Source organism: Cucumis sativus, chromosome 3 (genome assembly GCF_000004075.3).
Source record: "Cucumis sativus cultivar 9930 chromosome 3, Cucumber_9930_V3, whole genome shotgun sequence".
NCBI lineage: Eukaryota > Viridiplantae > Streptophyta > Magnoliopsida > Cucurbitales > Cucurbitaceae > Cucumis > Cucumis sativus.
Genome location: NC_026657.2, coordinates 30,938,875 through 30,965,198, shown reverse-complemented (window position 1 = coordinate 30,965,198; position 26,324 = coordinate 30,938,875). Strand labels below are relative to the sequence as shown.

General features: G+C 34.3%; 7 protein-coding genes, 3 long non-coding RNA genes and 1 other non-coding gene across 16 annotated transcripts; 5 read left to right on the top strand and 6 right to left on the bottom strand.

Moving 5' to 3' along the window:
- Positions 1-99: 99 nt before the first annotated feature.
- LOC101221646 (casparian strip membrane protein 2) lies at positions 100-1,530 on the bottom strand. The gene is made up of 3 exons (XM_004149143.3): positions 1,160-1,530; positions 700-823; positions 100-574 (listed from the first exon to the last, which is right to left on the bottom strand). The coding sequence occupies exons 1-3, from the start codon at positions 1,426-1,428 to the stop codon at positions 356-358; spliced, it is 612 nt and encodes a 203-aa protein (XP_004149191.1). The 5' UTR covers positions 1,429-1,530; the 3' UTR covers positions 100-355.
- A 1,356-nt stretch (positions 1,531-2,886) lies between these two features.
- Positions 2,887-7,230, bottom strand: LOC101221875 (mitochondrial fission protein ELM1). 6 transcript variants are annotated; one of them, XR_004214852.1, is made up of 11 exons: positions 6,996-7,228; positions 6,499-6,655; positions 5,953-6,019; positions 5,124-5,220; positions 4,777-4,926; positions 4,543-4,669; positions 4,234-4,346; positions 4,094-4,157; positions 3,938-3,999; positions 3,701-3,809; positions 2,887-3,339 (listed from the first exon to the last, which is right to left on the bottom strand). XR_004214852.1 is itself a non-coding variant. In XM_031881634.1 (11 exons), the coding sequence occupies exons 1-11, from the start codon at positions 7,176-7,178 to the stop codon at positions 3,229-3,231; spliced, it is 1,245 nt and encodes a 414-aa protein (XP_031737494.1). In that variant the 5' UTR covers positions 7,179-7,224; the 3' UTR covers positions 2,887-3,228. The 6 variants fall into 6 exon arrangements, 4 of the variants coding, with proteins under 4 accessions (XP_031737494.1, XP_004149192.1, XP_011652021.1 ...); XM_031881634.1 differs by having other exon boundaries at positions 3,906-3,999; positions 4,543-4,642; positions 6,996-7,224; XM_004149144.3 differs by having other exon boundaries at positions 3,906-3,999; positions 6,996-7,223.
- Positions 7,231-8,027: 797 nt separating this feature from the next.
- On the top strand, positions 8,028-11,127 carry LOC101222111 (peptidyl-prolyl cis-trans isomerase CYP18-2). Its single transcript, XM_004149145.3, has 6 exons — positions 8,028-8,185; positions 8,390-8,485; positions 8,586-8,647; positions 8,839-8,972; positions 9,116-9,200; positions 10,801-11,127. The coding sequence occupies exons 1-6, from the start codon at positions 8,114-8,116 to the stop codon at positions 10,844-10,846; spliced, it is 495 nt and encodes a 164-aa protein (XP_004149193.1). The 5' UTR covers positions 8,028-8,113; the 3' UTR covers positions 10,847-11,127.
- Positions 10,887-11,686, bottom strand: LOC116402476. The gene is made up of 2 exons (XR_004214868.1): positions 11,528-11,686; positions 10,887-11,127 (listed from the first exon to the last, which is right to left on the bottom strand). It is a non-coding gene; the product is annotated as an uncharacterized LOC116402476 (long non-coding RNA).
- Positions 11,687-12,536: 850 nt separating this feature from the next.
- On the bottom strand, positions 12,537-13,753 carry LOC105434977. The gene has a single exon (XM_011653718.2). The coding sequence runs from the start codon at positions 13,740-13,742 to the stop codon at positions 12,870-12,872; it is 873 nt and encodes a 290-aa protein (XP_011652020.2). The 5' UTR covers positions 13,743-13,753; the 3' UTR covers positions 12,537-12,869.
- Positions 13,754-13,936: 183 nt separating this feature from the next.
- Positions 13,937-14,016, top strand: TRNAL-UAG. The gene has a single exon. It is a non-coding gene; the product is annotated as a tRNA-Leu (tRNA).
- A 100-nt stretch (positions 14,017-14,116) lies between these two features.
- Positions 14,117-16,256, top strand: LOC101222505 (protein ABHD11). Its single transcript, XM_004149146.3, has 5 exons — positions 14,117-14,420; positions 14,528-14,766; positions 15,260-15,372; positions 15,553-15,693; positions 15,775-16,256. Exons 1-5 carry the CDS (start codon positions 14,171-14,173, stop codon positions 16,022-16,024), a joined length of 993 nt encoding a protein of 330 aa, XP_004149194.1. The 5' UTR covers positions 14,117-14,170; the 3' UTR covers positions 16,025-16,256.
- A 1,892-nt stretch (positions 16,257-18,148) lies between these two features.
- On the bottom strand, positions 18,149-18,741 carry LOC116402480. Its single transcript, XR_004214872.1, has 2 exons — positions 18,605-18,741; positions 18,149-18,458 (listed from the first exon to the last, which is right to left on the bottom strand). It is a non-coding gene; the product is annotated as an uncharacterized LOC116402480 (long non-coding RNA).
- Positions 18,240-20,408, top strand: LOC101222744 (40S ribosomal protein S14-2). Its single transcript, XM_004149147.3, has 6 exons — positions 18,240-18,400; positions 18,719-18,838; positions 18,924-18,969; positions 19,160-19,245; positions 19,532-19,661; positions 20,088-20,408. Exons 1-6 carry the CDS (start codon positions 18,398-18,400, stop codon positions 20,153-20,155), a joined length of 453 nt encoding a protein of 150 aa, XP_004149195.1. The 5' UTR covers positions 18,240-18,397; the 3' UTR covers positions 20,156-20,408.
- Positions 20,409-21,822: 1,414 nt separating this feature from the next.
- On the top strand, positions 21,823-23,274 carry LOC105434976. Its single transcript, XR_969100.2, has 2 exons — positions 21,823-22,124; positions 22,717-23,274. It is a non-coding gene; the product is annotated as an uncharacterized LOC105434976 (long non-coding RNA).
- A 946-nt stretch (positions 23,275-24,220) lies between these two features.
- LOC101202867 (40S ribosomal protein S14-2) lies at positions 24,221-26,125 on the bottom strand. The gene is made up of 6 exons (XM_004149149.3): positions 25,964-26,125; positions 25,539-25,658; positions 25,407-25,452; positions 25,141-25,226; positions 24,888-25,017; positions 24,221-24,561 (listed from the first exon to the last, which is right to left on the bottom strand). Exons 1-6 carry the CDS (start codon positions 25,964-25,966, stop codon positions 24,494-24,496), a joined length of 453 nt encoding a protein of 150 aa, XP_004149197.1. The 5' UTR covers positions 25,967-26,125; the 3' UTR covers positions 24,221-24,493.
- Positions 26,126-26,324: the final 199 nt, after the last annotated feature.

Below are 26,324 nucleotides of genomic sequence, written 5' to 3'. Positions count from 1 at the left end.
AGACTAATTAAACTTTCTTAGAGAGGAAATAATGAAATATTCCTATGTTTTAAGGTGCTAAAATTTTCCATCAATTTTTAATTTTAGAATTTAGATAAGTTTGGAGACTTAATCTTTAATTTTGAAAGTTGAAGTATTACACTCGTGGTTTTTCCAATATTTCAAACATTGGTATTATAAACGTAATAAGCACAAAAATTACAGTTTTAATATTTAACCAAATTTTCCATGACCAACCAAACCAAGACAGAGAGAGAGGGGAAAAGGGTAAAATTACAACACAAAGGACATTCAATACGAAATATTTAACACAAAGATCGGACTGATGAACGTCCGTCACCCCCGCCGGCGGCGTTTAGTGAGTGTTTCTGATGCCAAAAGCAGATAACAAGACGAGGAACATCATCAGAAGGGCAGCAATGAAAGCGCCGATCACCGCACCGCTAACTTTCTGGCAGAAATCGTCGAACTGGTCGCAGATGGCCAGCCAGTTGGTGCTGGTGTTGCCGTCGTGAGCCAGGTACACTATGGCGGCGGCGGCGGCTGCTGCTGACGTGGCCAATGTGAGAACCACCTGCAGATAATGTGTGTATATAAATATACAGTGAACTTTAAACTTATATCGAATTTTATCCATTGAAAGTGGTTAAATTAATTATAGAATAATGTTAATGAAATTGAATTTGATGGGAGTTATACGGTGTCGAGGATGAGAAGAAGCAGTCGGAGTCCGACTGCGCGTGGGCGGACAATGCAAACGATCGAGAATGGTAACGAGAGAGCCAGGTAGCCTGCTACAATTCCCATTGCTATGAGGAAGAATCTACATCAAAATCACATCTTTATTATCATTATGAATTCAAAAGTTATAATCCATCCTAAAAATCCAACCGAAGTCTTAATTTATATTCCTGACCTACAATCATACCTATCATACAATAAAAATGGTATTATTATCATAAACTCCAAGAACTATTGATGGTACCAGTATATTACATTACACAACAACTAACTTTTTTCAAAGAGTTAAACAATCTCAAATTTGACTTCAGCTTCATAGGTCGATAGTAATGATTATAAAATAAATTATAGGGACAAAATTAAAATTTTCAAACAATAAGCCAAATTCTAGTTGTACTATATATAAAAAGTTACTCACTGAAAAGTGGGGAGATCATCATAGCTAGCTTCAAACTGGAAGAACTGAGTGAAGAAAGGGAGTGTTTCATCACTTGTTCCCATGGCCGCCGCGGCTCCCAAAGCAGCGCCCAAAGCGCCAAGCCTGAGGACGAAGTCGAATATGGAGAGCCCCCGCTTGACCCCTCCACTGGCTTGCCCGGGAGCAGCTGTGGAAACAACAGCTTTCTTTTTGCTGCTGGCAGCAGTTGGGGGCACGTCGATGACAGTGGAATCGCCGGAGTTCTTCATATTGGAAATTAAAGAAGGAAAAGTCCAAAGAGAGAAAAATTGTTTGAATAATTAGATGGGTTTTGTGTAATGGTGAGGAATGGAAGCTTCGGAATGAGGCTATAAATGGAGGAATTAGGAGGATATGATAAGAGGTTGGTTGAAGAAAAAGTGTAACTATTTTTAAGGAATTAATAATGTGAGAAATAATAATGGAGCAAACTGAAGAAACTTGGGGGAGTTGTTGGAAAATGCAAAGTTAATTAGAAGGTTCTTTATTTGTTTTGACTTAAAAGTGTGTTTTATTATTATATGTTTCCTTTTACCATAATAGAGCAGGTGGAATTATTATTGGAGATATGTGGTTGCATGCATGGCCAGCCTGAAAATTTTCTATATGTTAGATTAAATTATTACAACATCTAAATTTGTACAAAAAATGTTATTGATAATAATGTTTAATTTAATTAAGCTCAATTATGTTTATACTATATAATGTTTTTTGAGGTTAGCTCAATTAGTGGAGTATAATTAGGAGACTTTTCCACTTTTATTTATTTAAAGAAAAGGCTAATTAAATTTGAATGTAGGGTTGAAATTTCATCCATTAACTAATTTGTCATCAAGTTGAATATCGATCTAATACGTGAGTGTGAAAGAGATTTAAACCTCTAATTCGTTGGTTAATTATATGTCTATCAATTATGTTATATTCAATTAACCTTTAAATCTTGGCATTGAGTCACGGTAAAATAAATGATTTGTCAAATTGGCTAATAATCAAGTCAAACAAACCGATTGACAAATAATTTTGTTGGTTTAAACAATTTAATTGATTTAACAACCTATACAAGTATTTGTTTTAAATAAATCACCAAGTCCTTTAAATCTATTTATTCAATCAACTAAACCACAGGCATATATTTATTCTCTTATCCAGCCATGCTATAGAATCAACCAACTCCAAAGTCTTCCAAACAAACTTATTCTGATCACTCACATTAAAGATCTTTTGCATAATAAAATGTTTGAAAAGCAATTCATTTCTCTTTTTCTTCATGCAAAGTAGTTGATGAAGCCACCAATTCCTGCTTGATAATAATAATCCATGTTTGGTAGGTTTCCAGGTTTTTATTTAAGCATTTTTCACTTTGGCCCTCGACTAATTTTAAGTATTATGCTTTAGTCCCTGCCTCCTTTGCATAAAAATACCCTTTCTTAGGTATTGTTGTTAATTTCTTACGAATCATTTAATAAATAAACTTAGATCTACGAATGTCAATCTCAACTAAACTCACAAGGTTTGATCTTGAATATATGTGATGATCATGCATTAAACACATTCCCACCAAATGCTTTAACAAAAGAATAATTAAATTTTACTGGTGGCGATGGGTAAGGATGAGTTTGATTAAAATATAGAGCCAGACCAAAATCCCAATTCGAGTTGGTTTGAATAAAATTTTCAAACAGCGTATATTTAATTTAATATTGCAAAACAGTCTAAATCTTATTATCTAATGAGCTCATTAAGTTGCAATGACGACAAAGATGTTAAGCTAGTTCTAGAACTAAGGTACATTGTTTATTAGAATAAGCAAGCTAAGAACAATAACTCACCACACGAAAATTTCAGCAATACAATTGCTAATTATCCTGTAGACAACTTTATGTAGCTGTGTTTATTTCAGATTCCCCAGGGATGATACAAGAACCCGAACAAGGGAGTCAGCAATCAAATGAATGAATGCATAAAAAACTGCCCGGAGATGGAAAAAATTCAAGGCAGGTATGGAGAACTCAGTTAAGTAGACCTTAGTTTCATTTAGTTGATGTAAGAATTCTCCACCCACGTGCAGCAAGTGCCAAATTTATCCGATTTGCAGCCTCTGCAGTGTCGTTGAGGGAAGAGTAGCTCCAACTTTCCGATATCTGTCAGTCGAGAGATCAATCTATCAGAAAAAAGGTTTCTTCTGCAATGTGTAAGTATATTAATGATCAAAATGACCACTGGATTGTGAAAAGTGCATATTTGTTAAGAAAATACATAAGCCTAACATATCGGCTAAGTTTTCGAGGGTAATTCAGGTAACAGAACAAGTCTTCAATTCGATACTGAAGATTTAACATTTTGGGCTTCGTAAATAAAAATAATACGAGGATGGGAGTTTTAAGAATATAAACTAAAGTCATCTCATAGGAAACTTAGTAACAAATAGATGAAGTTGTATTGTATCAAGACTGAAGTTCAATGCATGAATCCTGAAAATATAAGAAAGATAACTGGACTTACATCTTCTTTACCAGTGAATGGCCTGACCACTCCTCGTTCAGCGAGGGACTTTTGGAAATCTGCAAACTTCCACGTGCACCGGTCACTTCCAATCACATAGACGGGTTTCCTTTCAAAATTACAAAAACATCAAACAAGAGCTTCAATGTAAATAGTGTTATGAACCATATTAGTTCCAAGAATGCAACTTGTACTTCAAACATACCCAGTGCTGCAAGCCTCACTCAACATACTTACAGAGTCAGCTGTTATTACAAAAGCATCAGCCCATGCTAGATGCCCAAGATGCGGATTTGGTCCTATGCAAGACCATATTAATAAAAATCTTAGGCAAGCTTCTATGATATATATTAATAATCATATATGTTTTCTGAAAAACAAGGACTGAGATACCTTCACCATCCCAAATGTAGACTTTAGGATGGGTTTTGAATTCTTCTACCAAGATTTTGGATACCTAGCATCATATACCCGGAGATATGATTATTAAATCCAATATAAATAGATTCAAGTGATCAGCTATCAATGTGCACCTTCTCCGGGGTCCGGCGTGAAAATGAGATCCTAACACTTCCACAGCTCCAAAGAACGTTTTGCAGCATAGAAGCTAATTGCTTTGCAAGATCGACGCCATAGCGACAATTGCCTGTATAGATCACATAGATGCACGGTAGGGCCAATCTATCAAAAGTAGGGTAGGTGAGAATAATATTAATGCAAAAACAATTTAGATTTGAAAAGGAAACAAAATCACACAAAATAAAGAGATTCCAAGCAAGATTTGCACATGCCATTGGTCAATACCAATTTCATATTTTCTAGAACCAGAGGTAAATAATTACTTGATGGGCCTCCAATATTAACCACAAGGAGTGGTTTTGGTAGAGAAGCCAATTCATTATGCCATGCAGAGGCCGCAGTCCTAAGTGCAGCAAAATCAGCCTGATGAAGAGCTCCAACAGTAAGAACCTATGGATTAAGGTTCCAAAATGATGAACAAATGCAACAATTAATAACCCTCATTGCTTTTCAGTGGTCTATAGCATGAAGAAAATATGCAGAGGTTAGATACCTACCACATTTTTTCCCGGAGGTTCACGAGGAGTAATCCACCGGCGAAGCAACCAAGGAATCTGTTGTCGTGCATGAGGTGTTAAAGGGTAATAGTCATGACGAGGAGTAATTACCAAATCAAATCTATCTAACCGGGACCTCGGATGTTGAATCTGAATCAATACATTGCAAGAAACCAGTAGAGCCAGCTGTTAGAAAATCTTAAGAAACTGATTAATAATTAAAAACAATACACAGAATAAGAGTCCATATATACAAAGATAAAATCTCAGACATGACAATCTCAACAACTTTAGTCCACTGATAGCAATCATTTTTAAGGAGGATTACACAGAAAAAAGGGTTTCACCTGGACAACAAAAACATTTTCTGGAGCAAACCTTTTTATTGAGCTAGCAACCGAAATTGTATCTCTGCCAGATGCGATTACAAGCAATGGACCATCCCTAACAATGAAAAATGATAGATTGGCACATGAAGTGAAGTAAAATAATTAGATGACAGCCATAAAAATATGATCAGGAATTGGCTCTGAAATTTAGTAGCTTACTCTAAAAAAATTTAACAAAGCCCACCACCGTCACAAAGTATACAAAGTACTTGATAAGGTCTCGGGTTTAAAGGTGCATACTCGTGGGCAATAGAAAGGAGGAAGTAAGTGATATAAAACGTTTCAGTAAGGCCCTTGGGAGTACTAGTTAGTTATGGGGCTGGAGTTTGTTATGGTTTTGTTATTTTGTTTCTTTAAATACCCTGTACTTTGGGGGGAGAGGGCAACAAGGAAGTATCATCTTGTAACTAGAATTCTCTTGGAGAATTGGAAATATAATTGAAAGAATCAGGCCTATCAGTACAGGATGCATACATCATAACTATTACAATATTAAGTCTCTCTTCTTTTCTTAGCCTGAGCTAATCAATAACATTCAATTGAATAAAACCACTCTACCGAGAATATATCCCATATTATCAATCTATATATATATGATAACAGGGTAAAATTTTTATTAGAGGAAAAGTAGCCATAACCTCAAGAGTTAGACATGGTGGTAATGATGTTGGATCTACCAACATGTGAAGGGTTCAAAACCTCTAGAGGTCATCTACTGATCTACATGAAATGTATGATATCCCACAAATTTCCTAACAAGCCATTTCGAAAAACAAACAGAACATACATATCAAATGTTTCACGTGCCTCTTTTGCAATTTGTTTGGCATCAGCTTCTAAAATGTCTGATAAGCCTGCAAATACCAATTCCATCAGGATTACCTTTCAAAATCTGATTGCTTTAGTTTCTTGTAATAAAAATGAATTCGTTCATATGTATCTTAAATTTGCCACATATTTTCCAGCTAAGGAATGGGAAACCTTTCTCTTGTTACATGAATACAAATGTTGGTTAATTATTTATTAGAGATTTTAGGTCTTCGGGACAAATAGGGAGTTTTGTGAATCAAGCCTTTTAATTGAAATTGAGATAAATGTAAAGAATTGTGAAAAAACAAATAGAATTTTCAAAAACCCTAAACCAAATATCTCAAATCCCAAATGGTTACCCAAGGGAGCTTCCAATAACTACACGTACTTATATCGAGGCTAACTATGGTACTGACCCTTATATCAACTTCACTTTCGAACAATCATTTTTATGAGCAGTTCACATTCTAACCAGCTCTCAACGTAATCTCAAAGTGAGTTGTGAATAATTAGAAAGTATTACCTGTTTTCTTGGTCATCAGAGGCATTCCATTCTTCCCTTCAACTTTTCTGCTAGAATCACCGAAAATCTGTTTGAAAAAAGAGTCCAGTTTCTTGTGGACAGAAACTGGGAGCCAATGAAGCCACGTATTGGTCCCTCCCCTTGGCCTCATAACCCGCTGCAAAAACAAACATTGCCCAATTACAGTCAATGAATAGTTTAAATAAAGCTAAACGTTTCAAAAGCTTGCAAATCCAACCCAACTTTTGATATGCATTCACTAATGTGTCTTCCATACAATTTCCATCAAATATCTCAGAAAGTGAAAGCAAATTACATATAGTAGAGTGACTACAATAGATATAGCATACGACAAGACCCCATAGAACTCTGAAATTGATTGAATTAACTGGGCTGTTATGATCAAACTTGATTTGGGAAATGAATGACGACCAAAATTTTGACTTGGTGAAGGCATAGTTTATACAAGTAATTTCCGGAAACAACAATATACTCACGTAAAGAGAATGCCGACCTGAAAGGCCGAGAGCTCGGACCAAACCGAGACACTGATTCTCGGCGCCGGGGAAGCCATTTCCGATCACGATGGCCCTCCTAATGACACCGTAGATCCGGCCGTCAAAAATCTCCGGCACGCCGAATGATCCATTCGGAGGTTCCGGAAGTCTAATCGGTCTCATTTAGCAAAGTTGTAAATTTTCATACAAAGAACAAAATTTGAAGGTTAAAATTAGAATGTTAGTAAAGTATCCACTTGCGGATTTAATTTACATCAATATCCGACTACTATTAAGCCGTGTTACACTATTAACTTTACCATACCCTACTTGAGAATTTAATTTCTAAACTTAGACGTGGGTAGGAATGCTTTGTCTATATCATTGTTAATTATTAAGACGAAGCATAATAGATCAAAAAATCAAATCGAATGTGATTAGTTGGAGATGAGAAAGGGTTAAGTTGATATATATTTGAGAAAAATCTAAATCAACATTCAAAAAAGAAAAATACAAAGACTTAAACGAATTTAAATAAAACGATCTACTATCAATTTATACTTTTTCATGGTAACGATTAGTTTGAACCTTCACTAAATTGATCACAATCAATTCAGTAGCATTGAATAAAAAATGAACGGATTGTTCACCTTTTATTCTTTCATAGTTATTTATCTGGGCAGTAATTGTTTATGACATCTTAAGAATAAATTATATATATACAAGAAGATTTGTGAATTTTTAAATTAAGAAAAAATATAATTTAAAGTGTACCGTCTCACCAAGATCTTATCGTAATCTTTTATTTTTTAAAAAAAAATATTTAAAGAAAACAAATTAATTCTTAACAAAAGAGTGGATTGGAAATTTTTGGAAATATAAAATACAAACACCCCTTGAATAAAACTTTTAAAACAATATAAACAAAATTGAAACTTCTAAATCACAATAGAAGTTTAAATTTTACATAAATTTAAAGTAATCAAAATTTTGAATAAAAGCCAACAAGCAAAAAGCCCATTCCAAGCCCAATAAGCAAACAGCCCATTTCGTTCCATCTTTTCTTCTTCCTTTCCCCCTCGCGCGAAAGTTTCTGTGATTTTTTTTGTGAAGCGACGATGTGGGCAAGCGCCGAAGGAGGGCCGCCGGAGGTAACTCTGGAGACTTCCATGGGTTCTTTCACTGTCGAGGTAACTCCTTCTATCCTCCTTTCTTCAATCCTTCGTCTTCTTTGTTTGTTTCGTTTAACTTCTTGCTCCGTTAAGTTCGAATTGAGCTTTACTCTTTCTTGTTCCTTGTTTGTAGAACCCGTTTTTCCTTTTGTGCTAAACTATGACCTTAGAGAGAAATTAACTGAACTCACATAATCTTGTGTTGTTGATGTATGATTATAGCTTTACTTCAAACACGCACCGAGAACATGTAGAAACTTCATCGAGCTTTCCCGGCGAGGTTATTATGACAATGTCAAATTCCACCGGATTATTAAGGTTTGTCCCTATTTTATTAGTTGCAGTTGTTTAGCTGGAGGTTGATCTTTTGAAGGTGCTGCAGTCTTTTACTCAATGGGGTTTTGGACATTCCGTGTAGGATTTTATTGTGCAAGGTGGAGATCCCACAGGAACTGGACGGGGTGGGGAGTCTATTTATGGGTATGTGTTATTTGATTTTCTGTTAATAGTTATAGTTTTAAAAATTTGTTCTTCATTTTATCACGTGGTTCTCTTGCTGCCTTCACATGGCTAAGTGCTTGAATTCAATTCTGATGTCCTTCAAATTTTCATTGCAATGTTTTTAGTAATTGATTTTTTTTTTTCTTTTTTAAAACGTTGATGTGTATCAGCAAGAAGTTTGAGGATGAAATAAAACCAGAGTTGAAGCATACTGGAGCTGGTATTCTATCTATGGCAAATGCTGGTCCTGATACAAATGGAAGCCAATTCTTTATCACTCTTGCTCCTTGCCCATCTTTAGATGGTAAGCACTCTTCTAGCTGTCATTGCACTATGTTAAAGTTACGCCAATAAAATTAAAGAGGAAATGGTGCAAATTTTAATTCATCCACATTTTTCTTTGAACGTTGAATAATATTTCTTCAATTCATTCCTCTCCTTGTACAGGAAAGCACTCCATCTTTGGAAGAGTTTGTAGGGGAATGGAAATTATCAAAAGGCTTGGCAGTGTACAAACTGATAACAATGATAGGTATGGTGCCTTCTCTTTTGCTATATTTTTGTATTTTTGGTACTTCGATTAAAGAAAACTGGAATCCTGTTGACTCTAGATCAGTAAAGCTTATTAATTAGCAATCACTGAAATGTTCGACATTGCAGACCAAAGAGAAACATCGTTTTCAAATTAGAAACAATTGCCACTCTGAAAAAAGGAGAAGTAGTAAAAGGGTACATGATCCAAAGGGATTCAATTAGGAACATTAGAGACCATGTTGAACCTTTTTTTAAAAATAAATTAGAAAAAGTCGGTTAAATGATTTCAATTTAAGTGTCAAACGAGATTATTCAATGATACAATTGAAAGCAAATATTAAAGAGGTAATCACTCTTCAAGCTCTTTATTCCATACCCGTCTAAAAAAGGTTAAATTGTGGTATTTTCTACCTTGATCGCCATCTTTATCAAGTCCTAGATCTGGTGTCTCCCACCCATCTGTTTTCTGAATAGGGAATTCTAGAGACATCTCCACTTCCAATTAATATTTAATAAAACTAATCCACCCGAGTACATTCAGAAACTAAAACCCACGGGGGCTTCTTTCTACACTATCAACTTACATGTCTTTTAGAAACCAACCCATTTTGATGCATCCCAGCTTGTGAACGCTGATCTCTGCCATAAAACTATGAGTTCATAACGAAATCTCCAACTCCACTCAGAGATAAGTTAGTTTCTGATACTTTAGATTATCAAGTTTAAATTCTCCTTGCTGTGTAGGAAGAGAAACTTTCCTCCAACTCTGTAGTAAAATGGAGATCATTCAACACTTAAATATCTAGTGATATTGGCTGGAATGAGCTACTTCAAAGTAAATTTTCCATCCTTTGGGATCATCATCATATTTTATTGTTTCAACAGTTTGTTCAAAATTCTCTCATTTACATGCATCTAGAAATCATTAGGAAGAACTTTTCCTCTTAAGGTATCTCGGGATAATTCTGGGGCTAGCTCTGTAGAATACGTCCGATTCTTGTAGATTGCTTCTTGAGAATAGACTCTTCAACATCAATGCTACATGAAAAACTTATTAGAAAGGTTGATTTTCAAACTCAAAATGTTATAGACTTCCTTAGGTTTATGCATTTTTCTTCAATGTATAATTGAAGCCAGTTGATTTTTGAATTATGGTACCATCTTTGATCTTCCTGTCATACCATAGTGTCGAGAGCTGATGGATTCTCTTTGAATTTTATCTTTAGTCGTTTAGATATCCAATTTTATTCCTTTTACCTATATTACTTCCTATCAAGTCAATAGTTTCATTAAACCTTTTCTAAAAAATGGTGTGAATTTGAAAAATGATACTTTCTAAGAAGCTACTTCGTCCCATTAAAGTATTTCCAACTCATCTTATATACTACACTTTGGTGTCCGCTTCTCATCATCATTTTGTCAATGAGTCTCTTGCATCAAGAAAGTAAAGGCTTGGTTTGAGGTAAAGAAAAACCATGCTTTGATTATAGTATTCGAGCCTACATTTTGATAAAAGCTGTAATTTAGAAGGAACAGTAGTTTCTATTATTAGCAGAAGTGAGTTGAGACTAATTCAATTGTGTTTTGTTCTGATACAGACCCATCCATGATGTGAAAATACTGCGGGCATCAGTTAAAGACTAAAGCTTTTCAGTTATTAACTTTGGACACACTCGTCATTGTATCTTGACCCTGTATGCAGCAATAAAAACCACGTTATGTGTTTCATGACAGAAGGAAGGAAACGAAAATTTTCCGTGTTAGTTGGTCGTAGAAAGAGCAGGGGAAAAGAAGCTTTCAATCTCATAAAATGTTCTAATTCTAAATTCATAAACACTTGGCATTTGACTGGCTTCTCTTTTTATAACAAATATGAGATTGAGGGTCTTCCAAATTCACATGTCTCACATCCTTTTATGTATTCACTATTCTGTTAGGATACTAACAATAATTTAGACCGAAAGGACTGTATAAATGGCTTAAACAGAGGCGGTACTCTGGTTTACTTTATTTATATATAAAGCCAAATGATCCAGATTCACAAGATGAAAAGAAATAACAAGAAACAACAAGGAAAAATGCAGAAAAGATCATACCAGCCTCTTGGTTTTAAGAGACCCTGGTGGCTGCTGTAGCCCTACCTCCTAAAAGATAAAAATACCCTAGCTACTCCAACCTAATAATCCTATTTATAGACTCACATATTCCTCAGCCCAGTGGGCCCTACCACTCAGAACGTCCTTCCAATCATTTCTCCATAATAATTCCCTGTGCAGTTACTTTTCTACCCTTCCTCCTATAAGTATGGATAATTGGGGGTCTTACATATTCATACTTGAACGTGAATGAACAATGCTTCTGTTTGAATTTCTCAGTACGAGAAATCTTCTGAAATTGGAATTGAAACAGAGTTTTGGTTAGATTGGATTTGTTGATTTTCTAATATTTGGCTTTGCACTTTGGAGGATGGATTCTATAAGTCTATATTTTAACAGCTTTGGTTAGATTTTTGAACCTTTTCCTTTTGTCCATTGAATAGGTCTCTATCATATTTTAATTTTATCTATAATATAATCTTTTAACCTTCGGTTTTTGGGAATTTTATTTATAAAAATTGTATTCTTTTAATAAAAACTTGTTTGGTTGTTTTGAAACTTATTATCTGGAGCCTTCTTAAATTAATTGACCTGATATAATGTAAACAACTTAACTTTACAAATTAGAACAACACATTTATTAAGTAAATCTAGTTAGTGAAATTGTTAATTTTGATGAAAATGAAATTTATTTATTAACACTTTTAAGGTATAGTGCAGTATTATTATTTAACAAATTGGCAAAACATTTGTGGATCAATTTTTTAACTTTGCATGTAAGTGCAATCACACGATGATTTGAATTTACTTATTACCAAATACCAATTGTACTAGAAAGATTAAATTTAAAATCAATGTAGCGTTTAATATTAAACATTAAAAATAAAATAATTACCATTCAACTAACTATTCAAAAACCAATTTTTAAGAGTTATATTCTTCTAAAGTCAAAATATTCTACAGACATTTTAAAGATGAATGGTTTTGACCATAGCTATTTTCAGTGAAAATCTTGGTTTTAACAAATTCAAAATAATTGTTTTTTAGGAAAATCAATAAAAAGAGAGAGAGAGAGAGAGAGAGTATTATGAACTACGGATTTTGTCACTCAGCGTTTTTTAAAATAATTTGTCAATTTTATTTTTATAATAAAATTTTCTTAAACCAACAATTAATGTAATTGAGTATATATCTTCTTGATATAACTAGGAATTAAGCTTAATGAAAAATTACAAATATGTACTTGAAATTAATGCAATAGATAGATCAATGGTAATGTATAGGTAAGAATTGGAAAAACAAAACAGAAAACAAAAAACAAAAAACAAACAACAAGAAATTCCGATCACAGGCGGCGACCTATAATTTGAGCTAAAATTTCTGGATTGATTTCTTTCATTCCTCGCATCTATGAAAGCTAAAAACTGATCGAACAGAGGAGGATGAAGAAGAAAAACGCTTCCCCTTTTCCAGTTTCTAGTTCTACACAAAAAGAGAAAAAAAAAAACGGATGGAGTTGAGGAAGAAGATCACCGGAGTTCAAAATTCAAAGTCAAACCAAACCCCATATTTCAATCAACAAATCCTGTTCTGTGCCAAACGGCGTTTCTAACTCGACGAAGATCCCTCCCTTTCAGCGTCCTTCCCGCCCCTTCCAGCACCGAAAATGTCGTATTTGGCGACATGCCGGAGCCTCTCCTCACTATCTCATGAGGTGGTAACATCTGCTCCTCCTCCTCCTCCTCCTCCTCCTTCCTCTCAACATGATCCCGATCATTCCTCCCTTTCCTCATCGCTTCCGGCACTTTGATCGGAGCCGATTGCTGAAATTTCCTACAAGGCACGGATTGTGAGTATTCTCTATTACTCTGAACCGGCCTTGGAATTGATCGCGTCGACGACGACGGGGATTTCGTAATTGAAGTAGTATCTCGAGTCAGAATCGTTCCGATTCTCTTTTTCCGATCGTAATTGAAATCATCAGATAAAGCGGCGAGGATGCCGGAGTTTGGAGGAGGGATGAAACTGGAGGCGCGATCATCGGTAGAGATTTTCCTGGAGCGGGAGGAGTTATTGGATGATTGGACGAAATCAGCAGTCCAGAAGAGCTCGGATTCGTTGAACTCGTCGGAGGGGGAGAGGGCGGGGGGAGTATGCGAGGGAGGGGAAGAGGAGAAGTGGAGGAAGTGGTGGGAGGAAGGAGAGGAGTGGGAGAGAAGAGAAGCGGCGGTGTAAAGGTCCATTTGGGATATGGAAGATGAGTGTGTGATGCGGCGAAGAGAGAGGGTGAAATGGGGAATTAAAGAAAGAAAAAAGAAGAAGAAAAGGAGAAAATTGGGAAAAGGTGAATTTTGGGAAATTGGGAAAAATTGCACCGAAAGTTCGTGACCGTCGGCGTCCTCGATGTTCTTCTCTGACGCACTCTGTCTACCAAATGTCAACATGCCTTTTAAATGGAAAAGAAATCATTGCTCTCAACTTTCTTTTTAATTTCCTTAATAAAAAAACAAAAACCCATTTTTAAAAAGATGCATTTTAAGGATTCAATATTTTTAGTAAAAATTTAAGAAATGTATAAACTTATTATATGTCACACATTAAATAAATATATAAACTCTCACCACCTTACCAACAATTGGACAGTTTGGCCGAGTGGTCTAAGGCGCCAGATTTAGGCTCTGGTCCGAAAGGGCGTGGGTTCAAATCCCACAGCTGTCATTATTTTTTTATCTTTTATTTTCTATCCAAACAAATGCAACCATACGGCGTCGTATCTATTCTTTATACCTTCCTTCTCCACAATTCCCTTCTTACCCTTTCACGAGATTAATAATTTACACAGGAAAGTTCTTTCTTCTTCTTCCAGTTCGAAATGGCCGGAGTTTTCAGAAATAAATCCGGCATCCGCCTCCTTTCTCGGATCATTAACTCGCCGGATTTATCTTTTAATTGCTGCTCATGGAGATCTCTACAAACTCTCGCCTACGAAGAGGTTCGAACTTCACCGGATGGACCTTACGATTCAACCGCTTTCATTCTTCATGGTCTCTTGGGTTCGGGAAGAAATTGGAGGTCCTTCTCTCGGAATCTTCTATCAAGGCTTTCTAATTCCTCGTCTTCGGGTACGTATTAAATATCTTTAGTCTTGGAGTATACTTCGGTTCTTTGTGGAATTCTCGACTATTGTTATACGGATGAGTGTTTGGTTGTGTTGATTGTGGTTTAACAGAATGGAGAGTGGTGCTTGTGGATTTAAGGAACCATGGGAAATCAGCTGAATTGGAAGGTTTTGGTCCTCCTCATGACATGGTGAATGCTGCTAAGGATTTAGCGAAATTAATCGAGTCTCAAGATTGGGCGTGGCCGGATGTTGTTATGGGTCATTCCATGGGTGGGAAGGTCGCGCTTCAATTTTTGGAGAGCTGTAATCGTGGTGATTATGGAAATTCAGCTTCATTGCCCAAGCAGGTTTGCTTAACCTTCTCGTGTTCAACGCTAAATTTTTGCGTTGGAAAAATTCTGTATAGGTCTAATTTCAGTTTTACATATGTTCATGATTCTCATTTCTCAACGCTTTAGGAGAATAAGGTTATGAATTTTTGTGATTCGTAGAGAAATAGGACTTGCCAGTAAGATTTATTTGTGTTTTGATTAGGGTGTTCTTAGAACAAAATGGCAGTGCAGGTTGTTGATTAGAAACTGACTTTACTTTGTGGATATCAAAGAACTACATTCTTTTGCTGATTTTCTATTGAATTTGAATATTTCTCTGTCACTGGCAAAATAATACGTTTCATATATATATATATAATACAAGGGAATTTTTAGCTTGATTTTAGCACCTGATGTTCGAATTGGCTGTGAGCATACTGTTTCATATTATTATGAGCTGGGGAATTTTACACTGCCCACATTAAAAGGAATTATTTGCCTTTGTTCATATTTCCTTGATGCAGAGCAGCTATGGGTGCTTGATTCAGTCCCTGGAAATGTGAACCCTGAAAATAGCGATGGAGAAGTAGAGAAAGTTTTGAAAACACTGCAGGGTTTACCTTCGTTAATACCATCGAGGAAGTAAAACTTCTTTATCCCTATCTTGTTTAGTTTGTTTTCCGTTGAGGTCAACATTGAATCAGTAGCTGCTGATTGTAATATGCTCTTGGATTTCTTTTGATTTTTCTTCAATGACTTGCTTGTGTTTCTTTGAAGTATCTTGTTCGTGTAGTTAAATGGTAAGTCTCTTTTGGTAATCAGGTGGCTTGTTACTCATATGATTGAACGTGGTTTCTCGAAGTCATTATCTGACTGGATAGGCAGTAATTTGAAGAAATCTGGGGAGCACGAAACATGGAGTTTCAATCTTGAAGGTGCTATACAGATGTTCAATTCTTTCAGGTATCTATTGAAACCTATCCCAAGCCACTTTTTAAAAAAGATAGCAATCAAGCGTTGATTTTTGAACTACACTTTCGGTAGGGAGACATCGTATTGGTCTCTTCTGGAGCATCCTCCAAAAGACACGGAGATCGCGATCATTCGGGCAGCAAATAGCGATCGCTGGAGAAGTGATGTTGTTCAGCAACTTGAAAGACTCTCCAGTAAGGGATCAGAGGAATCAAAAGGACGGGTTTCTGCTCATGTTCTTCCAAATTCAGGTCACTGGGTTCATGTGGACAATCCAAAGGGACTCCTTGAGATAGTTGCTCCAAAAATTTCATCCCTTTGAATCTACTCGTTTTCGAGTCATTAATTCTCTGCTATAAAGCAAACCAAATATTTGTTTAGATCATGAATTCTACCCCAATAATTAATATCAAATTCTGATGAGCATTTATAACGTTGATAAGTCATTCCGAAAGGTTGTAACCAAAAAATCCATGCAGGAAACTTGGTTTCATATTTCAGTTTTAAGTTTATGTTTCAATTTGATATATTTATGTTGCTTCAGTTTTTCTTAATTTCCTTTTCATTTCTGATTTCTCTATCTTGCAAACTCGTTTTATAGGTTCAAACTCGTTCAATTGTGTTTAGTGTAATTTTGTTTGCTCAATGGATGTCTTTTAAGAGAAGTTATTAATATATGTTCAACTCGGTGATAATTAACATGGTCATGAAAGTAAAGTTCATCCCAATTTGAAAGATATCTCTTTAAGAACAATTTAGCTCTTTATTGTCTTACCAGAAATAAAGACTAATTTAAAATACTAATTAATTCTAAATTAAGAACTATTCTAAATATTAACTAATATATACTAATCTTCTTATAATTTTCCTCGACGTTTTCAACTTCAATTGTTGCGTTAGATAAATAGAGGAAGAAGTTGTCTTTACTAGAATCCTCCATCTCCTCAACTTCAATTGTTGTATTAGATAAATAGAGGAAGAAGTTACTAAGTCTTAACTACTCCGTTATAGTAAGGTTCATCTTTAAGCTTATTAAATATGGTTTTTTTAAAATTCTATATTAGGTTGAACATCTTGTTTTCTAGTTGACTTGATTTATATACCAAAAGAAACTTATTGTAGTGTAGTGTTGCGTTTCAATGTTTGTAATCCATTCAAACAAACTATATGTCTTACTTAAATCTCACTTTCAAACATTATGAGGAGGTTTCTTGAAAGTTGAATTGAACTTTACTTTCTCAAGACCAACCTCCATATGGTGCACGATTTTGTGCCATGAACATGCACACCCTCATCAATGCTATTAGTTTTTAGTTAATGTCAGGTCGATGTTAAGTATCTTGGAAACATTATAGTAGTATTGATACAAGATGGAAAAGTAAAAAATTTACTACTATCGTAAAATAGCATGTTGTCGAAGGATATTAAATATCCTAAAGCGTCTCATTTTAAGTTATTTTGCTCCGTGGGAAAAATATGAAAGTTTGAGATCATCTTCTTTTGGCACCAATAGCGGATTTCTTTCTTCTTGATTTTGGCTTATTTTTCCATTTTGCTTCCGTTGTGTTTTCATTAAATAAGATGTGAATTGAAGCATAGTGTAACTGATTTGTATCATATAACGAAATAAAGATTATAAATTTAATCCCCTTGTTGTAGATATCATGAACGTGTAGCTGAGATGTATATAAGTAACTCACAGGTAGGATATCACATAGTACAATGATGGTTTAAACTCATTATCTATAAGTCCTATTTTACCCTTCTCTTTTTTTTTTTGTTTATTTAATTTACATGGAATTATTGACCCCTAGACTAACTTATAGTTATAAATATATTCATGAAATTAAAAGTAATGAATAAGTTTAGACTTAGAATATAAAATAAAAAGTTTAAGTCGTTTGATAACTATTATGTTCTTTAAAATTAAGTCTATAAACACTACTTTTACCTCTAACTTTCTTCCTTCATTATCTACATTCTACCAATAGTTTAAAAACAAGCTAAAACTTGAAAACTAAAAAAAAAGCACCTTTCAAAGAGTATATTTTATTTATAAAAATTGGCTAAAAATTCAATCAATATATTTTAAAAAGAAAATGAAAGTCCTTAACATGCTTAATTTAAATTTAAATAAAAAATGTTGTCAAATAAAGCCTTAAGAATCCAAAATTTAACTTTTTTTTAACTTCTACCACGAGTTAAAATATTTACAAGTACAATAATTTAACTAAAGAAAAAGAAGTTCATAGTTTCTAGAATTTAAACTATGAAAAATGACTATAGATGGAAAAATAGAATTTTTTTTTTTACAAAAATAATAAAAAAAATTAATTTATCAATAATAAATAATAAAGATGAGAATTAGTAAATAATCTAATTAGTCTATTAATAATATTTTATTTTATTAGTAAGTATTTTAGTTACGAAATTTGGAAACAACCACTAAAATAATTATCCTTTCGAAAAATCTAAAATAATTAACAAAACAAAAGTTTGGGACAAATTCACAATTAAAGGAAACTCGGAGGACGATGATGTTATTTTACATTGGCCCTCATTCTAAAAACCCTAAATATAAAATACAACATCCTCTGCCACCGGAGCTTTAGCACGTCCAGGGAGGTTGAAGGTTCAGACAAACTCTCGAAAACCCTAATCTCCACTTGCGGCTTCCAGTTTATTACTCGTCACCATGGTATCATCATTATCATCATCTTCTTTTTCTTTTCTGTTCTGATTACCCTATTCCATCACTGAAAAAATAGTTTCAGCACTGCCAGATTATAATTGCTAGACTCAAATAAAATGTAGGAAGTCTTATGATTTTTTTTTTGTGGTTATCAATCTACTGTATCTGTTCGAATCGTCCCTGAAAAGAAGATTAAAAAGAAATTCATACCTCTGTTTAATTTTCGCTGCATTTCCATTGGTGTTCCTTCAAGTTTCCCTTTAGTAGCATTATACTTTGGAGGTTAGCTGATGGTTTACTCCCGTTCTGCTGTATATTCTTTAGTCGAGAAGGAAGACTAGAGAGCCCAAGGAGGAAACTGTCACTCTTGGCCCTGCTGTTCGTGAAGGAGAGCATGTCTTTGGCGTTGCTCACATTTTTGCTTCGTTTAATGACACTTTTATTGTGAGTGATCTTCATTGGATTCTTCACTTAAGCCCTTAGTTGATTATTTGTGTACTCGACTGAGTGCTGTATGATTGTATTGCAGCATGTAACTGATCTGTCTGGTCGGGAAACACTTGTCCGCATCACTGGTACGAAATCTATTCCACTCAATGTTTTGATTCTGGCATTGCGCTTTTGGTGCTTTTTGAGTGACTTCACTTGCTGCATGTGACTGATCGGTTGATCATGGTTCCTGAATTTCTTAATTGACTGTCATTGTGAATTTACCATTCTCTATATTCTGAGTTTTGTACTTGAAGTTATATTTTCTTTGTTCAGGTGGCATGAAGGTGAAAGCTGATAGGGATGAGTCGTCCCCTTATGCTGCCATGCTTGCTGCACAGGATGTTTCGCAAAGATGCAAGGTTTGGTCATGCTCTCAAATTGAATTCACGTTTATTTTGATCTGAATGTTTTCAGTCTAAATGATGAAAGCTGCTTTGTAAATTCCAAGAGCAATGCATTTGTACGGATTGCGTTGCTTGATTCAAATCTCAAACTTTTTGGTCAAGCATACTTTATACTTTTTGTGTTATGCTCACAGCAATTGGCTTGCTTTTGAGATAACAGGTTCTGTAGTATTGTATTTTCTATTCTGTGAAACAATACATTGTTTGATGAACTCCCTGACTGTTGAGTACATTTATACAGGAACTTGGTATTACTGCTTTGCATATAAAGCTTCGGGCTACTGGTGGAAACAAAACCAAAACTCCTGGACCTGGTGCTCAATCGGCTCTTAGGGCCCTTGCTCGTTCAGGCATGCGAATTGGCCGTATAGGTACATCATATTCGTACTTCTATCATTCACTTGTGATTATTAGCCCATGTATGTAACGGAAACATTTCATTCACCTACAGATGAAATGTATATGAAAGAATTCCTCAAAAGTCAATAATATAGGATTATTTCATCGGTTACTAGTTGCTACAACATTTGGTATACACGTATAGATATTCCATATTTGAGGCTTAATTCTTCCAAACATATTCCTACTGCATACTATTTCTGGGTTTTATGATTCCTTGTGCTATCATGCATGGAGTTAAAGTGGTGTACGAGTGTCCCTCAAATTAGGGAACAAATTTTTCAATGCCCATCTTGTCCCATATATAATTCCATGGAGTTCTGAATTTCAATATCTTTCAAACTAACTGGCTAGCATCTGAGATTGTCGCCTTTACACAATTTATTCCATTTTTCCAGAGGATGTAACTCCGATCCCCACAGACAGTACTCGTAGAAAGGGTGGCAGAAGAGGAAGAAGGTTGTAATTCCTAGGCTCCTTACAAATCGTCGATCTCTTAGCGTGGAAGTGGTGGCAGTTGAATACCATAGTTTTTAGAGGAAATGTTGCTCTTACTTATCTGCTAAATTGTGTGAACCTTAATGTTCTGGTAATTGCTTCTCTACCAACATTTATTTTGCCATTTTGATTCATGGAATACCTTCAAAGACAACGAGTATAGTTCACTTTTTGCTGTCTTTTATTAATTTGATGACATCAACATGACTCATTCGCATAAACACGCCCCTACTCCCTTTCAATTTTCTGGTCTTCTTTCCAATTTGTCACTTCATCATTCTTTGTGATTATGATTGAAAATTGATATCGTTCAACCGATTCTGTTCTGCATATTTTTATTAGGTATCCATTATAGTCCTCTGAATTTGTTGTGCCCACATTTCTATTTTTGGTACTTTTTGAAATCTTCACTTTGGTAGCTTAATTTGTCAATTGTTCTTTTAACTTCTAAATCTTTGAATTTAATCCCCCAAGTTCGAAGAAATTTTACTTTCAGTTCTTCCAAATGTTAAAAGGTTGAGATTTTAGAAGGGTTAAATTACAAATTTGGTCGTTTTATGGAGCCGCTCTGTGAGCACCGAGTGAACTATTCTTTCGGCTTTTACAAATTTGGTTGTTTTTAGTTCATGATCGTTATATAGGGCTTCACATTTAGTCTGATTTCTTCTAATCCTATACACACACACATGATATATACCTCTAAACTTTAGTGATGGTATTTCGATTCTCTAGTTTACGCCATTACGTTTTCTCTGATGTGAAATTTGTAAATCAATTAATCACTTTACTTCAATAGTTTAATTAGTAAAATTGATAGTTGAAGAAGTTCAATTGAGAATTAATGTCAATTTAACTAGCTTGTATAAATTTAAAAGTTTGATACAACTTTAGAGGAGTGTAAATTTATATATTTAAAAATTTTCAATATAAATAGATACAACTCTTAACTTAGTGTTCTATCATACATACATGTTTGTCCAATATATATTTTTATGTATGGTTCTAATATTATATTTAGATGTAGCCCTCCCCATTCTCTGATTTAACAATTAAATCACATTTAAGTCATGATTTTTTAATAAAATGAAAGAAAATTTAAATATTATTTATCTCCTCTAGTTAATTTTTAAAACATCTCTATACTATTAGTATGGTTAATTTTAATTCCAACAGTTTAGTTCATTTGAAAATAAATTCATCATTTTTAAAATATCGTATAAGCAAACAGAAAAAAAAAAAAATACTGTTTTTTCATTTGACAAACTCAATACATTTGATTGAAGAAAATCGTTAAAAATTTAATTTATTTAATATTCTACTTTAAAGATTTTTTCTTATTTTAAAATTAATTTTTTAACTCGCATTTTAAAAGTTTGGGCATGATTATAAAATAAAATAATTGTTATCTCAGAAATTGATTCTTTGATCATTTCTAAAACTAAAAAGAGCTAAGTGGGATTTTGAGTGAAACTTTTTTAGTTAGAAAAATCAATTTATATATCTATTGACGTTTTTTTTACATTTCTGTTGGAAAATTACCGCAAATTGTAAAAATCAAAATTAACCGGGTCGGGTCGGGTCATGCGGTAAAGGTCCGCAAATTTCCATTTCGTAAAAAGTGAAGCCCTAAAAATTGAAATCCTATAAATTCAAAGTGAAGATTGTGCAATAAAAATTGTACAGACAATTTCCTTCAAACCCTAGAATGGGGAAGATTTCAATCTCGAAGTCGAGAGCTGTAACGCCATCGACAATGTCTAAGCCAAAATTCAATCCATTACAAAGACGGTTTCGTTTCATATTCGTTTTTGGGGTTGTAAATTGGAAATGAATTGTTAGCCATAAACAGGAATTCCATCAGAATCCGAAGGCTCTGATTTTCGCTGGAAAGCAGCTTCAAGATGGCTGATCGCTTTTGAATATTGACATTCAAAGAGGTTCGACATTGATCCTTCTTTGAAGTTGAACGATTTCTGTTTTGTTTTCTCTGGGTTATTGTTTTATTTAGAGATTAACTTTTAATCTTGTGAAGGGAACAATCTTGCATCATCTTCTGTTGTTAATGTACAGAAGATGTTATGTTTGTTCCCAATACTGATTTCCATTCGACTTTGTCAGCTGAAATTATTCACTTGCAGTTGATTTTCAATGAATGGGACACCTATTTGTTCGTAATCTGTTCAAATGGGACAATAGTTGAACCTTATTTTGCAATTAAATGCAGCATAGGGCATCCAGTTCCCTAGAGTGATTTCATCTATTCTTTTTACTTTCTGTCAACTGATAAAATCTTTTGCAGTTGCCTTAATAGTTCTTGGTACATTACTCAAACACAAGCTATAATTTGCTCTTTAGCTTTTATACTCGTTTCTCATTATGTTCTATGCATTTATCCGATGTCATTGAATTTGGTCTGGCTGCTTTTCCATCTGGAGATTTACTTTTGTTGGACTTTAATTTTTGGTCTTCTCTTTGAGATTTGGAGTTTATGGGTTGCATATTTTCTTTGCTTTTTGTTTTTTGAATCAGATGTCATGCTGGGGGCTATGGATTTGTGGAAGATAAGGCGCGATCTTATTAGTTTGAGGAAGATATGTAGATTGAAGTATTGTTACATATAAAATGATGCTAGTTTATCAACGAATACATCAACAAAAGCATGTGTGATCAGTCTCTAATATTAGCAATCACGAGGTTCCATCTCAGAAACAAGATAATAGAAGCTATCTCATTAATAATATGCACATAGTAAGATAATAGAAGCTATCTCATTAATAATATGCACAAAATAATAGGAGCAGTAAGGTGTTCTATTTGAAAAGCGGCTTGAGTACTAAGGAGTAGTATATTTTGTATGTTCGTTCCACATAAAATTGCACGGGAATGAAACTGTTTAGTGACAGAAGTAGCCATGGTGAAAGAAGAAGAATGATGGAAACAGAAGGATATAGAATTTGGTAACACAAGCTGCACCTATAAAAAGAAAATACTTTATTAAGACATGGTGAAAGAAGAAGAATGTGGTGTGTGAGACTAAAATTGAGTCTTCTCCATAACTTTACGAACCAAGTTCGTTTTTTTGGTCAATTTGTCTAATACTCTGTTTTACTTTTGAAACAAGTCAGTCTATCTTTGTTTTTACACCAAATTATGAAATTATGAAATCACTCATCAGGGTGGGTAAGAGATATGAGGAAGATGAATTTGAGTCTTCTCCATAACTTTACGAACCAAATAGTGAGTTAATACAATTTGACCATAATTAAAGCGAAATTCTGAGAGCTTACGCACAAGGTCTTGTTCTAATCCACAACAAAAGCTACTTCAGTGAAAAAATTATTGGTTGATAATCAAATTCACCATCTCAGCCGTCCAAGATGGTATGATGTATTCGTTAGACCTCAAAATCATCGAATCACAACAGAGAGAAACACAAATGGAGTTCATATGAAGCCGAACGCCTTGAAAAATGAACTCAGCCCTTTAAATTTTGAGTTTAGAAAAGGGAAATCATATAAAAAAGAATAATAGATTTTTGTTCAGGCTGCTTTTCTAGGAAAGGTAGTTTGTATTTTTTATTATTTTGAAGAAATCCTTTGAAAAATTGGTTTGATTTAATTCACCATAGAAGCAAAAAATACTTAAGAATTGACGAGAGAGGTCAGTTTAACCCATTCATGATTGTACTTGAAATTAGTAATTTTCTTTGGGGAATATATTTAGTAACATTTAGTTGTTCACAAATTTTACTATGATAGGATAAGATAATACGTTTAACAATGAAGATTGAATATTTACTAAATTAGACTAATTTCCACGTATAAATTTCAACAATCTAATAATCTATTTTGAATTCCTTTTACATTTTAAAATTTATACAAATAACAACAAAACATAAACATATCTTTTATTGAAAGCACATAAAATGTTGTTTTCTTGAAAAGAAAATGCAATTGTCGTAATAAAATAAAATAAAAGTGAAATTTCAAATCATATGAAAAAGTGAGTTAATAATTATTTTTTCCGTCAAGTATAGAAAATTAACACATGATACCATCAGTCATTAGACTTATATGCTATATTCAATGAGTTCCACACATTAATATTAATTATAAAATGCAGCCAAGAAAAAGAAAGTATCATACTCAATTGACTAAATGATTTAAATCAAAACACAGCAAAAATCTTGATAAATACCAAAAACCAAAACAGTGGACTGTCGATTGAACATGCTACCTTGTCTAAAACTATAGAACTCAATATTGAGCAGCAACAAGTGCACACCCATTTTGAAGATGGCTATGAATCACAGTCTTCTTCCTCTCCTTCCACCCTTTCTTCGTGTGCTGTCAGTAGGTATCGGAGTTACATCCTCTGAGAAAACCAACAAATTAAGTTAATGAAACAATTAGACCTTGAAAAGTTAAAGTATAATACATTGTGAAAATCCCACCGAAATGGTTTAATCACTCATCATTTTCTAAATCGTTTAGAACCTATTTTGGGAGTATGAAGTTCACTCCCTAACATGCGTTAAGAATGGCCTAATGTCATTTTTATTTACAATGAATATGGGCAGAACATTTATAAGTCGATAACACAACTCTATGCACAAACATAACTGGAGAAGCTCTGCTTTCTTACTGAAAATCTAGCAATTCTTGTAAATATTGAAAGCAAGAATATAGGTGAATATGTACCTATACGACCGATCCTCATGCCCGAACGTGCAAGGGCTCTAAGAGCTGACTGAGCACCAGGTCCAGGAGTCTTGGTTTTATTTCCACCAGTAGCCCGAAGCTTTATGTGTAAAGCAGTGATGCCAAGTTCCTGTCAGACATTACCAATTGATTCAATACAAATGCACAACTCTTGGCACTTACATGGCGATTCTCACATTTAGATTAAGTACACTCAAATGAAGAGAAACATAGAGCTGATTATGGACCAAACCTTGCATCTTTGAGAAACGTCTTGTGCAGCAAGCATGGCAGCATAAGGCGATGATTCATCTCTATCAGCTTTCACCTTCATACCACCTGAACAAAGACAAGATAAATCATTCAATCCAACAATTCAAAAGACAGAATACTAAATCACAATGAGAATGAACTACAAAATACAAAGAAATTATCAACCAGTGGAATCAAATCACTCAAAAAGTAGACCATTAGCCATGCCAGAATCAATTTCAACAGTGAGCGGAAGAGATTACATACCAGTGATGCGAACAAGTGTTTCCCGACCAGACAGATCGGTCACATGCTGCGATCCAACCAGAAAACAATCAGTCAATTACACAAAAAAATGATATGTGTTCTTAAATGAAGAATATAACGAAGATCACTCACAATGAAAGTGTCATTAAACGAAGCAAAAATGTGAGCAACACCAAAGACATGCTCTCCTTCACGAACAGCAGGGCCAAGAGTGACGGTTTCCTCCTTAGGCTCTCTAGTCTTCCTTCTCGACTACAGAATACACATTACAAATGTCATAAACTTCCAATCTTGCGTTTAGAAGGCAACCATGAAGGAACAACGATTCAAATGCAGACAGATTCAACGCATCGACTTTGTTACAAAAAAAAAAAAAAAAACAAACAGAGGTATAAAAATTTCCATTCCCCTTTCATATCTTGAATCGATTGCTAATGACAAAATTTTACATGAGATTTCCAACATTATAATTGAATGTAACAATTATAATCGGATTGCAACTATGATTTCCATGAACAGAATATAGAAAAAATAAATGGAAAAGAGTGATGAAATACCATGGTGGAGAGTATATGGCCGGACTTTGCAAATGAAGTTAGGGCTTCAGAGACTTGGCTTGAACCTTCGACCTGCTAGGCTGCCTCCGCCACAACTGGGAGACGATACTTTTATCTTTATTAGTTAGGGTTTTCAGAATGGGGGCGGAGGAAAAGTTATTTTCATCGTCCAACCCTCTAAATATGCACAAATTATGAATTTGCCCTAAGCCCTCCAACGAGGGCATAAGGAATCTTCATGTATTAATTTTAGGGTAAAATTGACGGTATTTTTCGATTAGGAAAATTTTTTATGAAAGTATTAATATTAGATGGAATGTCATTATCAAAATATTTAACCTCTATCTTCCTTAGTTGACTA